This window comes from Myiozetetes cayanensis, unplaced genomic scaffold (genome assembly GCF_022539395.1).
Source record: "Myiozetetes cayanensis isolate MyiCay16 unplaced genomic scaffold, myiCay2020 scf9, whole genome shotgun sequence".
Classification (NCBI taxonomy): Eukaryota; Metazoa; Chordata; class Aves; order Passeriformes; family Tyrannidae; genus Myiozetetes; species Myiozetetes cayanensis.
In genome coordinates this window covers 34,878,247-34,892,579 of record NW_026088185.1, presented here as the reverse complement: position 1 = coordinate 34,892,579, position 14,333 = coordinate 34,878,247, and the positions used below count along the sequence as shown (strand labels likewise).

At 37.4% G+C, this 14,333-nt stretch overlaps 1 protein-coding gene across 4 annotated transcripts in view; it reads right to left on the bottom strand.

Moving 5' to 3' along the window:
- The window catches only part of ARHGAP15 (Rho GTPase activating protein 15), a 334,404-nt gene that overhangs the window by 129,986 nt on the left and 190,085 nt on the right, over positions 1-14,333 (bottom strand). For all 4 annotated transcript variants that reach the window (XM_050339915.1, XM_050339913.1, XM_050339914.1 and 1 more), the window contains one exon: positions 8,640-8,762. In XM_050339915.1, the coding sequence (XP_050195872.1) occupies positions 8,640-8,762 (123 nt within the window). The remainder of the gene's footprint in view (positions 1-8,639; positions 8,763-14,333) is intronic.

Sequence of the window (14,333 nt, the reverse complement as noted above, 5' to 3'; positions counted from 1 at the left end):
GATGTCTTTGGATGAGGATTGCGTCTTACACCAAGTCTAACTTTTGATTAGTCTTACTTCTTTCATGAATAAGCATTTAAATAAGCATTTAAATAAGCATTTAAATAGACAATGTTACCCTTTAGTTTTTATGATTTCAAAGTTTTGCTGAACTTTGTATGTTGATCTAGAAACATGTTTGAATGAGCAGGTTGAACTCTTCAGATTACTAATTAGCTCCCTCCACCTCATTTCCACTCTATATGTTTGAGAAATTATGAAAAGAGCAATCAGTAACGGGGACGATGTCAGCTAGAATCAGAATGAATCAAACAGATGAGAGGAACTACTCAATAGGAGGCAGTTAAATGCTGAAACAATAGGAGCGTACTGTCATCATTTATCCAAAGAGACAGTCTCCATATAGCATTTCAACAGAGTACTACAGTTTGTAAATTGGCGTAGAGGCTCTGAAAATTATTGTATAGATAGCTGGAGGGTGACAGCACAAGCCTGGGCTCTGCACAGCAAACCCAGCAGCAGCTCCTGCCCTCTTCTACAGACCCCACAGCACTGGGTGTTTCTTCTATACTCAGTCCCACCACCTTCCACCATAACCAGTTGGAGTGATTCTTTCTCCCAGCAGCACAACTTTTCTTCACTATGTTAGTGGGGAAAAACTGGGCAAAACTCCCATTTTTTAGTTTTCTGCCTTGCAAGGAGCTTTGCCTTCCAATAATTAATCCCTATGATTTCATACTCAGCTTAGCTTTCAAGAGCAACTCCGTTGCTTTTTCTTTCCTAATACCTCAGAGCCGGGAACGCAGCGACAGAAACAAGGTGGGGTGCAGGGGGTGGTTTGGACTTCTCGAGATGTATCAGGGAACTTTATTCCAACACCTCCCAGTGTGTGTGATCTGCATTCTGAGAGAGTACACCAAAGCCTGAATTTAAGTGACTCGGAGTTTGGGCTGCAGAAGGGATAGAGGACTGGGTTCACAGAACTGCACCGGGGAAGGTTGTGTGCATGTGTGGCGTTAAGCATTAGCGAACAGTCTGTTACATGTTTTGGGGTTATGTTTCTGACAAAGCACAGTCTGGTTACATTTTCTTCATAAAACATTTATAGCTGCCTTCAGTGGTAATTATACATACAGAGATTTATGATTAAAATGTACTAGCGCTTCCTCTTTTGACATCTTAATTGTTTTTCAAAATTTTAGCAAAGACCTGTCAAATTCTTTGCATAATACGGAATGGTCTCCAGTGTAAATTATGTTAAAAAGAAGTAAAAAAATGTATCTTATTTGGTGGACAGAGACACTTGTAAACAATTTCAGAAGCAAAACAGCCAAAGAACTGCACTCGTGTTTAGATGGTAACATATGAAGAACTGAAACAAAATCAATGCATGGCTGTTCAGTAGCTTCTTTTCTGTGTTATAACCACTTTATAACCAGCTTCCAGGATTATTTCACAGTTACTCTTTCAATCCCCTACACGAATACAGAATACTAGGTATTACTGCAAGGAAATTTTGAAAAGGCTGAAAACAGTTTGGCAATTCTCACCTAGTCCATTACTTCATTTCTTGGTGCAGATTCTATATATTAAGCAAAATATTTAACCTCATTTTATATGCCTTTCACTGTATGGATATAGTCACATCCTGTACCCTGCAGTAAAGCTTTAAATCATCTCTTCTTTAGAAAACAGGCACTCAAGATTTTTATCTCAGATGGAAGGGCAGCAAAACAGCATTAATTGTTCCTGGGCATCCAAAATAGACTATGGTCAAACAACAGCACACAACTGCTTTGGAGGTTTTTTTCCCCCTTCTAGAAATTCATGACTATTTATAAGAACAGGATCCCATAAGTCATCCAAATACTCTCAGTTCTGGGTACTCCCAAACCACAAATTCTGTGACTCTCTCTAATCAATTGATTTTTTGCTGGATCTGTTTCTGTGCATAAACATGGCAATGGCAGTAGTTACACTGCCATATTTACACTTTAGAGGTCACAGGGATAGTTCAGGAAAACTCAGTTAAGTCTTTGTGTGGTATTTCACAAACAAGGAATTATTGGAATGGTAAATTGCTAACTTTTGTAAGTTAGATTTATGTGTAATTAAGATTGAAATATTATTTTCTTATTCTTTTATAGGTGTGTATATACATATATTTAAAAACTAGTTTAAAGAAAACTATCCAGGACATCTAAAAAAAAAAAAAAAAAAAAAAAAGAACTGCTCCCAAAGGGATAAGGAAAGCAAGAAAAAACCTTTACTTGATTTATTTGAGATAAGGCCCTCCAAAACTTCATTTTTTTATGACTTGGAAAAAAAAGAGATGTACACAACACTCCTAACCTCTTGTTATGACAGTTTATGTTTCCTATCCAGCTTATTTAACTCAAATGCCTGGGAAATAGACACAATTACCACCTTATGGAATGCTACTTAACTTTAAATGCTCCCCTCTGAATAGAAATCCACTTTATCTTCTCAGAGTTATTCCAGTTTCTCAGGAATTATTTCCTCTATAGGCTCCTGAAATGCTCTTGTTTCATCATTTAAAAATTTAAACTAACAATTGTTCAGAAATATCTTTTATTAGAACAAAGGCAATTCCCATGCAGTGGATTCTGTTCACAAGGGCTCGTACAAAGGAGCTGCATACTATGCCCATATACAGCTTTAATCATTCACTCTTTCAGCTGTTATCAATTTAAAACCAATGAAACTCCCACACTGAGTCCATTTGAGCAGTCAATTTTAATATCTTGGGGCATCTGTAGTTATTCTGAATTGGCTGCAAAAGCAGAACTAACAAGTTAAGCTCTAACCATAAGTCTACATCAGGCTGGTAAACCATACATCAAACACCGACAGTTAGTCAATACTGTAGTATGAAAAACCAACAAGCATTTTTAAGAAGAGCAATATATTCATAATATGTTTGGTGGTATGGTTTATATTACACATCCCTCCTATCTGCACATTAAAAATTTGGTTGAAGATGGTGGGGCGTGTGACAGCTTTGCACATGGATATAAAACCAGACACCAGAAGAGAAGGGAATGGACATTCACAAGTTGTATAATTTAAAATGATGATTGCAGCTGCAATGAATTGGCCGTTCTGGGGAGCTTCAAGTTTTCCCTGAGCCTGACAGAGCTACTATTTCTTTTTTTTTTTCTTTTTCCCTTTTTTTTTCTTTTTTGTTGGTGTAGCTCTTGCAGGCTGCAACACAGCCACTAATCCTGAGCTGCAGAAATCTCGACTATGGGAGACAATACTTCTGGAAGAGAAACAATTAAAACAAAATCACTAAAGCCACATCCTCACTGAGAATGTCATTGTTTAACTGTTTTGGGTGTACATGGATGAGATGTGGCCACACTTGGAAGGAACTCATACTTCAGTGTTTTTTATTAAAAAAAAAAAAAAAAACAACAGGGAAGGGTATGGCTAATACTCCCATTTCTCAGGGAGAAGCTTAAATTCTGGCATGAGAGGTGGCAACGTAATGGTACAATGCCCAAGTTTTCAGAAACATGGATTATATCTATGTAATCCCGTGTCTTTCAGGAACAGAAGTAACTCTGCTACATCTGGATTTGAGCTGCTGGACTACCAGAGTTCTGTATCAACATCCAAGCTGTTTGTTTTCTTTGTATCTCTTTGAATGTTGGGAGGGAAAAGACGGAAGGAGAACGAAAAGACAAAATAAGAGAGGAATGCACAGAGAGAGGAATGGGACAGGAGGAAGCACAACAGTGAATTTTTGGATGGGGAAGTGGTGCACTTGGGGCAATATTCTGAAAGGTGACTTCTATCTGCTCAGTCTCTAGAGTCAGACACATTAAGTCAGACATTAAAGTGACACTGATCCCAGACTGTGGCTCCAAATAATGCCATGACACTTTTACAATAAGTGGGACAGGTCCTCAGCTGACTGAAGTCGGTGAGGTTGTCAATGGAGCTCCCCTGATTTATGCAGACTGGGAATCTTGCCAGTCCTTTTAACTTGGAGATTTATTATATACCGTTGATCTGTGGTGGTCATCAATTTAAAAAAAATTATATTTGTGAACAGTTACTATTAAGTGGCATATGAGCTGCCAGATTTGTTTCACATTCTCAGAAAAAGGGAAAATAGTGCTATAGACACGGGTCTCTCTTAAGAAATTTTTGTGTTTTGCTGGGGATAAGAGCTCATTTGAATTCAAAGAGAGTATGCCTGCAGTACTCCACAAAACAGGTCTCCAAAAATGAGATATTTACTCTCAGGCACATGGTGTGACTCTTGGGGATGGTCCTGTGCAGGGCTAAGGGTTGGACTCTATGATCCTTGCGGGTCCCTTCCAGCTCAGCATATTCTATGTTTCTGTGACTCTGTGATTTCTGAGCACCATGTCAAAAGAACAAATCACTTTGTCCACAGGGTTTGGGTAAAGTATTTCCAAATGTCCATGTCAAAGAAAGAAATACCCTTGTGACCCATTATCCCTGCAAGTCAAAGGAAACATTTCCTAACTTTCCCTGAGTTATGATGGGCACCAGATCGCTTGCAAAATTCCTTCACAGCCCACAAGAATTACAGAATTACACCAAAGGTAGGTCTTAATCTGCTCCTTTGGACTTCTCATGAGTGTTTCACTCACTGCGCTGAACTGCTCCAAGGTCCATTGAAACATATGATGCAATGAAGACATTTTTCCTTGCCTGGAAATGAAATGGTTGGTGATCTCTGTGCTGCTATCTGCACAACCACCAACATATGCTGAGCCCTGTTCTATAGGCTATCAAGCCAAATCACAGCTAGTTCCTTTCACTAGCAATTGAGTGGCTTTTATTTTCATCTTGAAACAGTTGTAACCATTCCAAATTTTACGCTGTTTTGGTTTTTGCCTTCACTTAGCTTATGAAATAAATTCAGTGAGGTTCCTTCAGTGTCTAGCATTTGGGAAAAAAAGATCCACCCTAAAAAAAAAAATAAAACCCAAATACATTTCTTGCCAGCTGCATAGCTTCATTTTCCTCATTTCCCACAGTGTCATTTATGTTAAGTTGTTGCTCATGCTTTTTCTACTGTTTACTGAGAATGCATTTTCTGATAGTCTTTTACCAACACAACCACCATAGCTCTAAAATCACAGTTCCACAGAAGTTTTTTTTCTTTGTTGGACTAGAAAGCCTCAGAAATCAGGAAGTTAGCAGGCCAGTATCAAGTTGAAGGTTGGCAATTCATTTTGGGTAATATTAAATCATGACAAAGCTCGAACATAAAGATCAAAGTTCAATTATAGACTATAAAGCCGCTTTAAAAGAGAAGATTTATATATTATTTTTCTAGCATATTAGTGCAGATTCTGTAAATTCTGAGAATATTTCAATCCCGAGGAACCAAGGACCTCTGCCCTAGAGTATAAATTTGAACAGTTATTCTCAAAATAACACAGTTAAAATGGCAGACAGGGAACATACCTCTTATTTACTATTTCTAGGCTGTGTGCACGTGTGTATATATATATATATATAAGAACATAAGTGTGCACAGAGACACAAACGCATTACACAAAGATCCTGCATTACACATCAGCTCAGAAATGATTCAAAATGTTTCTAGACCAAAGATATTTTGTGTAAGCATGAGTGAGGTGGAATGAGGACTGATGATATTCATTAGAGCTCTTGCTGGAGCATGAAAAGCCCCAGTCACCAGCCCATCGCAATGAATGGAGCCAACGTGCTGTTCCCAGTCTGGCTTCCTTTACTCATAGAAGTAGAAAGCAAATGGGACAACAATGGCAAAAATAACTTTTTGTCATGTAAAGTATCGGCACATCTTCATTTTCAGACCGACACGTAACTATCGTTTACCCACTGGTCGGCTACGCTCCCTTGTCTGATTGCTATCCTCGTTATTACCCTCATTTGTTAACTCCCTACTTTACTTTCTACATGGGCTTTTTCTAGATTTTACATCAGCAAAGTTTGGTTAAGAGTTAAATGACAATCACGTAATTTCTAGATTTCCTGATAACAGTGTTGGCAGAACAAAATACCCCAGGAGATCAAACTGCTATTTAATTTTGAAGCCTGTATTCCCAAATTTGGTTAATGTGGAGAAATGTGTCGAGTCTCCTGGCCAAGTGTGCACGCATCAGCGACTAACAGAGCACAGAACTGTGTCTAAGTGAACTTACCACCTTAAAATGTATTTACTCATGACTATAATTTACGTGTTAAATTTATTGGAGTTTTGGTTCCAATGTGACATACAATGTAAAAAATCAATATAGATTTGAGAGCTTTATAGTGCCCCTGGCAAATATGAATAGCACTTGATGAAAAGTGAAGGTTTTCACGGCACCTACAGTGCCACTGCATTGGAGTAATTAACACCACACGCTTCACAGATATTTATATCAATTCTTCACCAGCACACAGAACAGCTCTTTGTCAGGAATTTGGTACCAAGATGTCCTGCAAGGCTTTATACACACTTTTATTACGAGCCCCTATTTTAAGGGATTTACAATTCTGACAGAAGTATTTCCCTGTGGGATAAAAGTTCGTGGGCATGTTCTCAGAGCTGGAGGAATTTTTTCTTGTAAAAATTGGTTAACATTTTTTTCCCTTAAGAAACGAGCAAATAAATAGTTCTGAGAGGTTTCTGTAGCCATTTAAGTCACCTTTAGAAAAATAAATAGATGCATCTTATAATACAAATTTTGGCAAGCTTTTCATTTGTCATCTGGGCGGTTGCATTTTGTGATTTAAAAATATTCTAATGTGAGCCTAAAAATTAACATTTAAAAGTGGTCTCTGCATAAGCACTGCAACTGCATTTTCATAACATTTTAACAGATTAAGGGATAAACTCTGGTGAAGACAATGAAGGAACCTTATCAAATGAGCATTTCACATAGACTTACCGTAGATTGGAATTAAGCCGTGCTAACGAATCCTGCCTCATTTGCATGGCCAAAACCTAATCCTAATGAAACTTCATGGTAGATAACTAACATGTTTTCTTCATGGCAACATTAGTTTGGTCATAGAACTGTGCTGGGTACTGATTCTGAATTACTGTGTCGCAAATCACACATCCCAGGTAGAATGAAGCTATGTTTATGAATCAACAGCTTAATGCAACTGTAGCCAAAACCAGATTCATCTGGCTTTCCTAGAGAGATATATTAGAGGGTGGATTTGAGTTATGCTAATGAATCTGGATTTGTTAGCAGGGATCACATCTGATCCCTATGTAACACCGCAGGAGATTCATCAGCCACACTTTATTAAACTAAAAAACTCCCAGCCCTTAAATCCAGAAATTAAAAGACTATGAATTACTCCTCTATTACTGTAATAATTGAAACAAACTAACATGATGCATTCAAATCCCCCCCCTCAACTCAGAAAGTACTTCAAGGAGGCAAAACTCTGATGTGTTGAAATCAGATACTATGAAGGTGTGAGCACAGATCCTGAAAGTTTGGTGTGCAAGTGTGTGCACCTCCCAAACACATATTGGTGCATAAATGACATTTTCTCGAGGTTTCTATGGCAGTTAGAAGCAGAACCCCATCATTAAGGCACATCATGGTTTCATTTAATGAAGATTTCCTTACAGTAAACAACACTGCACTGAGCATCTCTGCATGTATCTAAAACATAAGAACTTAATTCATCAAATCTTCTTCCCTTCAGACGTGGGCCCAGCTGGTGTTTAACTCTTGTGGCTGCTTTAGCTTATGCTGGCTGGGGTCAATCTCTTGGCTCAGGACAGACAAGTTTAATATACACTAGCAACACCCCTTGCCATTTTTGACACACCACTGGAAAACTCACCCTGGAGATTGACAGGGGATGCTGGCAAAATGCCTCTTTCTAGTCAATTTGCATGTGCAGTTGTGGGTTTCACACATAATAATTTGGGAGTGCATAAATTTTTCAAGCATTGCTCCAGACAACATTTGAAAACATGGCTTTACTGGAATATTAGTGGTCAGAATGCTACTGCCTTCAACCAGCAGCTTCTTAGCAAAACACTTCTTGGATAAACTAACAAACACATTTTATCACAGAAACAATTTTTTAAGGATATGTGTAAGTGATGGCTGACCAACTTAGCAAGAAATTGGAATAGGAAAAAAACCCACATATTCAAGTCACTTCTTATTTGCTGACATGTATTTTAAATTGTTAGAAATGGATCTTGTTGGTGAGTTAGAAAAATAATGAGAGAAGACAGCAGAAAGTATTCCAACACATTAGTCAGCACAGCATCTGAAGTTCCTATTTTGGGTTCTAAAATATAAACTATCTCAGTAATTTTTCTTAACAAGACATGGAGTTGTGCAGCATGTTGATTTGCATTGTGCATGGTGTTAAATGGAGGGGCTTCTACCACCTGCACACCAAAGCAGAAATATTGAAGCAGCAGTCAGGTATCACAGAGATAGATGTAACCATACACCGATTTTTTATCTATATAGTTCAGAAGTGTAAGTTTTATTAGATACAGGCAACAAACCTATACCTAAGAAGTGTTCATCCAATGCACTTATTCATCTGAGAGTCAAATAATCACTTGAGAATTTTTAGTTTTTATGCCCAAAAAGAGTACGTAAGACCGAACACACCTTTGATAAGTCCCTTGTCTTGCAATGTTTTCAAGGAGGGTCTTCGGGAGATGAACTTCTTTAATCTGCTTTTAACTCGGTTTCTGTCATTTGTGTCAGAGGCACTGTAGTTCAGCCTGAAAACTGAAGGAAATCAGAAGAAAAAACCTTGAGTGAAACAATATTTCTGAATTAACAGTAGTTTCCTCGAGTATCCTTAGAAAACAGGGACCACAACCACCCCAGTGAAATCAAAATCATGCGGTAGGTCAGCAGTGGAGCTGGTTGGACATTGCAACCCATCTGATTAATACTTTTGTGAATAAACATGATGAGTTCACTCTGCCGGTCCTGCACGGAGCCCTGTTATTTATTGCCCATAAGTATTTGGATGGAGACCAGTTTACTCATGAAACGTTCACGAATCCCACAAGTTTCACATGGATGATTTCTCTGCTAAAACTCTGGACTCCAAGTGTGCTACGCACTATTAGCTGTGTACTACTTGTTATGAGAAAGGATGGATGGTTACACCACTAGTGAAGGACTGAATTCTCTTGCCAAGATGGATTAAGAGTTATATATATATTTAATGCAGTTACAGAAAACATGGCTATGTGCCATGAAATGTGTGCAAGATGCATTAATTTATGGAAAGAAAAGTATTCCCGTCCTAATGATTATATTTTATTATATTTAAGCATTTACCAAGCTGAGAAACATTTTGAGCTCAATTTATTCCTGCTCTGTGTCAAAAAGGCACAGAATCCAGCTGCAGAAAATCCCCTGGAGGAAGTTTGAGAGGCATAAATTTAACTTCTTCTCTGCTGAGGTGCTTACAGGGCACCATGATAGATATCAAAATAGGCTGTATTAGTAGGGAGGAGAAGCTTGGCATGCTCCAGAAGCTGCAGTGATGCCATGGAAAGACCTTTTCCAAAGTCTTCCCTGTACAAGGAGATTTTTAAAGATTTCTAACAAATCAGCTGAGACTCACCATCCTCGAATAACTCTTGTTCAGTATCCTGAGCTCTCTCATCCTGCTCTTTCCCCCAAAATGCTGAGCAGGCTAAGGCAGAGATTTAAATCCTCCCTTGGCAAGGGCCTCCACCTGAGGTGGGTGGGGTGGCTTCTGCTTTCTGTGGGAAGCACAGCTTTCTATCTTCTCTTGGAAATCAATTAACAGATCAATCAATCAATCAATTAATTCACCAAAATACAATATTCTCCACATGGTGAGCTCTCATGAGCTGGTCCATTGTCGCTTTGACAGAATATCTAAATAGTACACTGGATAATTTAGCTGCAGTTACAGAGATGCTCCTTAACCTCCCCATCCAATAATCTCCTCTATAATGCATTGATATCCATACAGAGGATCCAAGCAAAGATAGAGAGCAAAATTAAAAGTATGATCATTATCATTGGTCTAAGTTTTTATTAAGGTGTTTTCCATTAGTTATAAAGAAAACCAGAACATTTAAAGGTGCACAATTATAAAACAATGGTGAGCTAAAATAACTGGTTAAGCAACAGCAACAACCTTGGAATATTGTGGTTTACATTACAAATCTGATTTTAACAGCCAAACTTATAAAATGGTTTACGCTTTGCTGTTGTCAAGGGAGAAAAACTTGCCAAATTGTTCATTTTAAGTAAATAGAACATAGCCAATTAAGGAAAGCAATATTTAAACACATGCCTATGATGATCAGAGCATAGTTTGCTTCTGATTTCACTACTGATTTTAACAGAAGAGTGCTCCATTTTCCCACAGCACTAAAATGACCCCACACATACTTCCACAAACTAGTAATCACACAGGACAAATAAAAGGACACTTTACTGGAAAATACATGGCTTGGTACAATAATCCATCACTTATGAAAACTAGAATTCACATTTTTTAATGGTAGCATTCTTGGAGTGATGTATCATAGAATATAAAGATTAGCATTCAATTGATGGTTGGTGCTTTTTTAACATTATAGCGGAGGACTTTTTGTTCAAAATTGAGCAATCCTTGGCAGGGACAAGCTAAAATTCCAAGTCACTTGGCTGTGCTATAAAAAGAACAACAAATGGATGTTTCTAATTCTGCATCTTAATGGTACTTTGAAACAGTGAATTGTATTTAGTTTGGGGTCTCTTTTGTTGCTCAGGGTCATTCTGTCCGTAGGGATTCATACCTAGGTTGGCTTTTTTCCTGAATTACAGTGGTGCTTCCTCAAATGATGTAAATGATGCAGAAGTGAAAATATCACTTCAGATGCCTGTCACTTTTCCCATTCTGTGGAACTCTGAAGCATTTTTTATGCCCACTTGAACTTCATATTTAACTCTGAGTCTACACCAGATTAGTTAAGATGCTCCAGCTGAAGTGCACGCTGTCATAATGTGAAGGGTAGGACAGCAGGGGAAGATCCCTCTCTTTAGAAAGACACATTAACCCAACAGGAAGTGTTATACCTGAAACAGCAATTATGGTGTTAAAACTACATCTAGAGGTAGGAATAATTATTGTCATGGATAACATTGTTTGCACTATGTTGAGCTATACAGCACATAGTTCAAAACAACAGCAAAGCTAAAGTTGATGAATTTCTCATTTTATTCTATTAAATGCATGTGAGTCACCAGAGAAAAACTCCAAGACTCCCAGAAATTCAAGGGTTCAGATGGCATGTTCCAAAACCAAGCTTAGCCAGAAATGTTGTTGGGATCTCACTTAGAAATATTCCTTCTCTTGCCAAACCATTCTTCTCGCGATACCCCCACATTAAAATGACTCTGCTATTACATTTGGAAATACAAAAAAGACCAACTGTTACTTCCAAGAGAAAAAAATAAAATAAAATAAAATAAAATGCCCCTCAAAAATTGCAATAAATATTTCTTTTAATACCTTCCCTTTTAAATTTCAGGTTCTGAATTTGGCCAGGAGTAATCTTCATGAAGAAGAGCTGGCAAATGTTGACCAACATTAAAAAGTGGAAGTCAGTTCCATACAGAAGTAAAAATAGGACTCTTAAGGACCTAAGTATAAAATAATTATAAATTTCTCCTGCCAGTGCAAGTGCATGCAAGGACACTTCTATCCAGCAGCAAACATGTAACCTGAATATCTTCTGATTTTCATGTTTGGCTGGTAATAAGTTGAACCCTTAGATTTAGAAAAGCATTTCTGATTACTTTTGGTATTTTCTTAGGTCTCTATTTATTCCACAGGAGGGAAAGGTATGAAAGCACAAATGAAAAAGGGGCAAGATCTTTTTCTCAATTATCAAGATATTCAAAAGCAAAACAGCTTATCACATTAGGGAAATTAGACTGGGTACAAAAAGAAAATAGTATAAGCAGGTTTTTAGGACTAAAAGAAAGAACAAATCTTTGGCCCTTAATATTGAATAGCAATGTGATAACATTCACTGAATTAGAGGAGATAACTATGAGTTAAATTCTCTGAAAAAAAAAAACCTCACTAAGAAAAAACTGGATTGTCTATTTTGGCCTATATAAATCTTCTGAACACTTATTCAAATAGAGCCTTGGTATTCTCAATAACATACAAATAACAAAAGTATCATATAGAAGAACAAAATGACACAGTTCTGCAGAAGTAGTACCATCAGAATCAATGAAAGTTTGGAGAAGCAGAGACAAAGAATTACTTGTCAACATTCAATGTTCTTAATTTTATATATGATGCAATGAGAATAAACATACTTTAGCTCAATCAGGATTAAGCAGTGGCTAACATGTTTGCAAGGTAAAGTTACAGCAGCTTTTCTCTGGGATTTTGGCACGGCCACAACTAAAAGAACTGGGTAAGACTCAAACCTCTTCAGGGCATGGGTCAAAATGCTTATGAGATTACTTTCTATGGATCTTGTTCATTTACCTAGACAATATATTTCTAGCAGACTGTTTTTCCTGGATGTGATGTTCTGGGAAGAGCCTGAATGATTCAGAGAGTAAAATGTTCTAATATGTCCTAAACAGCTCCATAATAATTTGGCAAGATTTTGTAATTCATATAACTGGCTGTCACATTCCTCCCAATGACTTTTATTTCACTCTTAATTTACAAAATATTTGTACATAATCCCAAAGGTCTACCTATGATTAATTCCTGCCAGGTACAGTATATCTGAGCACTTCCAATGTGTTGAAAGCATTGGTTTTTGAAGAACTATCCATTAATGGCTTTCTGAACTGTGACAATGGATATTGACAGTGCTTGTCAGACTAAAGCACTATTGATTGTCTCACATCATGTGTATTGCAAAACCAATTTCTTTCAAGTACCTCTTCCTAACTGAAATACATTATTACGATGCCTATCTGTTTATTATAACACCCAAAATTATTGTATGCAATTTATCTGGATGGAAAGGGCAGTACTGGGAATGAAGAGCAGCAGAGGGAGGGGAGAAAGCGTTAAGAGATTCAAAGAGCTTTACATTTGTACCTTCTCTTCCATTAACCTTGATGTCCAGGAAACAAACCCTCAACTAGTTTGGACCAAGCAAGCAATTTTTTTTTTTTTTTTTTTGAAGACAACTTAAAGTATAACACCCAGAAACTGAGATTTAATAATTATTTCCCAAAGAATATTAAAAGTAGCAAATTTGACCGTTCAAAATGCAGAATACACTGATCAGAATTTCTTAAAACACATATGTACAGATCCATTGGCTTAACTGCCATCTCTGATGTCTTAAACTAATAGTTTCCTAAAGTGCTTTAGACTCCTATCAGAGTCTTCAGCAACACCTTGCAGGACTGAATGAAAGTTTGTATGGCAAAAGAGGAGGTAGGATTAGGTCCCTGTGCCTTTGGAGAATGAAAGTCTAACAGCAGTGTTACCACATGTGTGTGAAAATATTAATAGAAAGGAATTAATTAGTTACTTTGTTAATTTCAAGTAGTAGGCATGCATAATTGCTGAGTGTCTCATCTTTCTGAAGAAACATATCTTAATGTGCAGAGGTGTATGACTGCCTACATTCCAGGAGACACTGTAATTCAAGAATATTGAATGACTCATGATTTTAAATTTTTGGATACCATTGGAACTCATAATTCAACCTTTTTTCAGATTTTTTTGGCCTGCAGCAGATGGGAAACTGCTGTTAGTCCTTTAAGGAAGGAGAAACATGCATTATTGCCCATAAAAATGGGCAGATTTTCAACCAACACTAAAGCTTTGAGGGTGACAAAACCAAGTCTTGATCCCTTCCTTTTCTTTGAGATGCTCTGAGATGGAGTTGATAAAATCTGCTCACTAAGGATAAACAATTCACTTCATCTACTTTATTGAGCTAAAGATCTGTGCTAGTTATCCTATTTTATCCCTTGGTGAGATTCCTGGGCAGGTCTCTTAGTTATAATAAGTACTATTTTGGGGTTTGGGGTTTTTTTTGTAAAAGAGAAGAATGAGAGGCAGGTAAGTGGTCTGCTTAAAGATACTACAAAAATTACTGATGGGAAAAAGTGCAAGAATCAAACATTACCTGTAATCATTATGTTTATGATAAGCTTAAAAATTACAGATTTTAAAATTGCAGACCATAGACCCAAGAGCTGCAGCAACAGGTGACAGAACAGGTATCACCAGCCAGGAGATTCTCAGAAGATGTTTGTTTGATTTGGCACCAAAGAACCTGAAGTCATTCAGGTTTATGGGCCAATAATAGATATTTGCCACAGCAA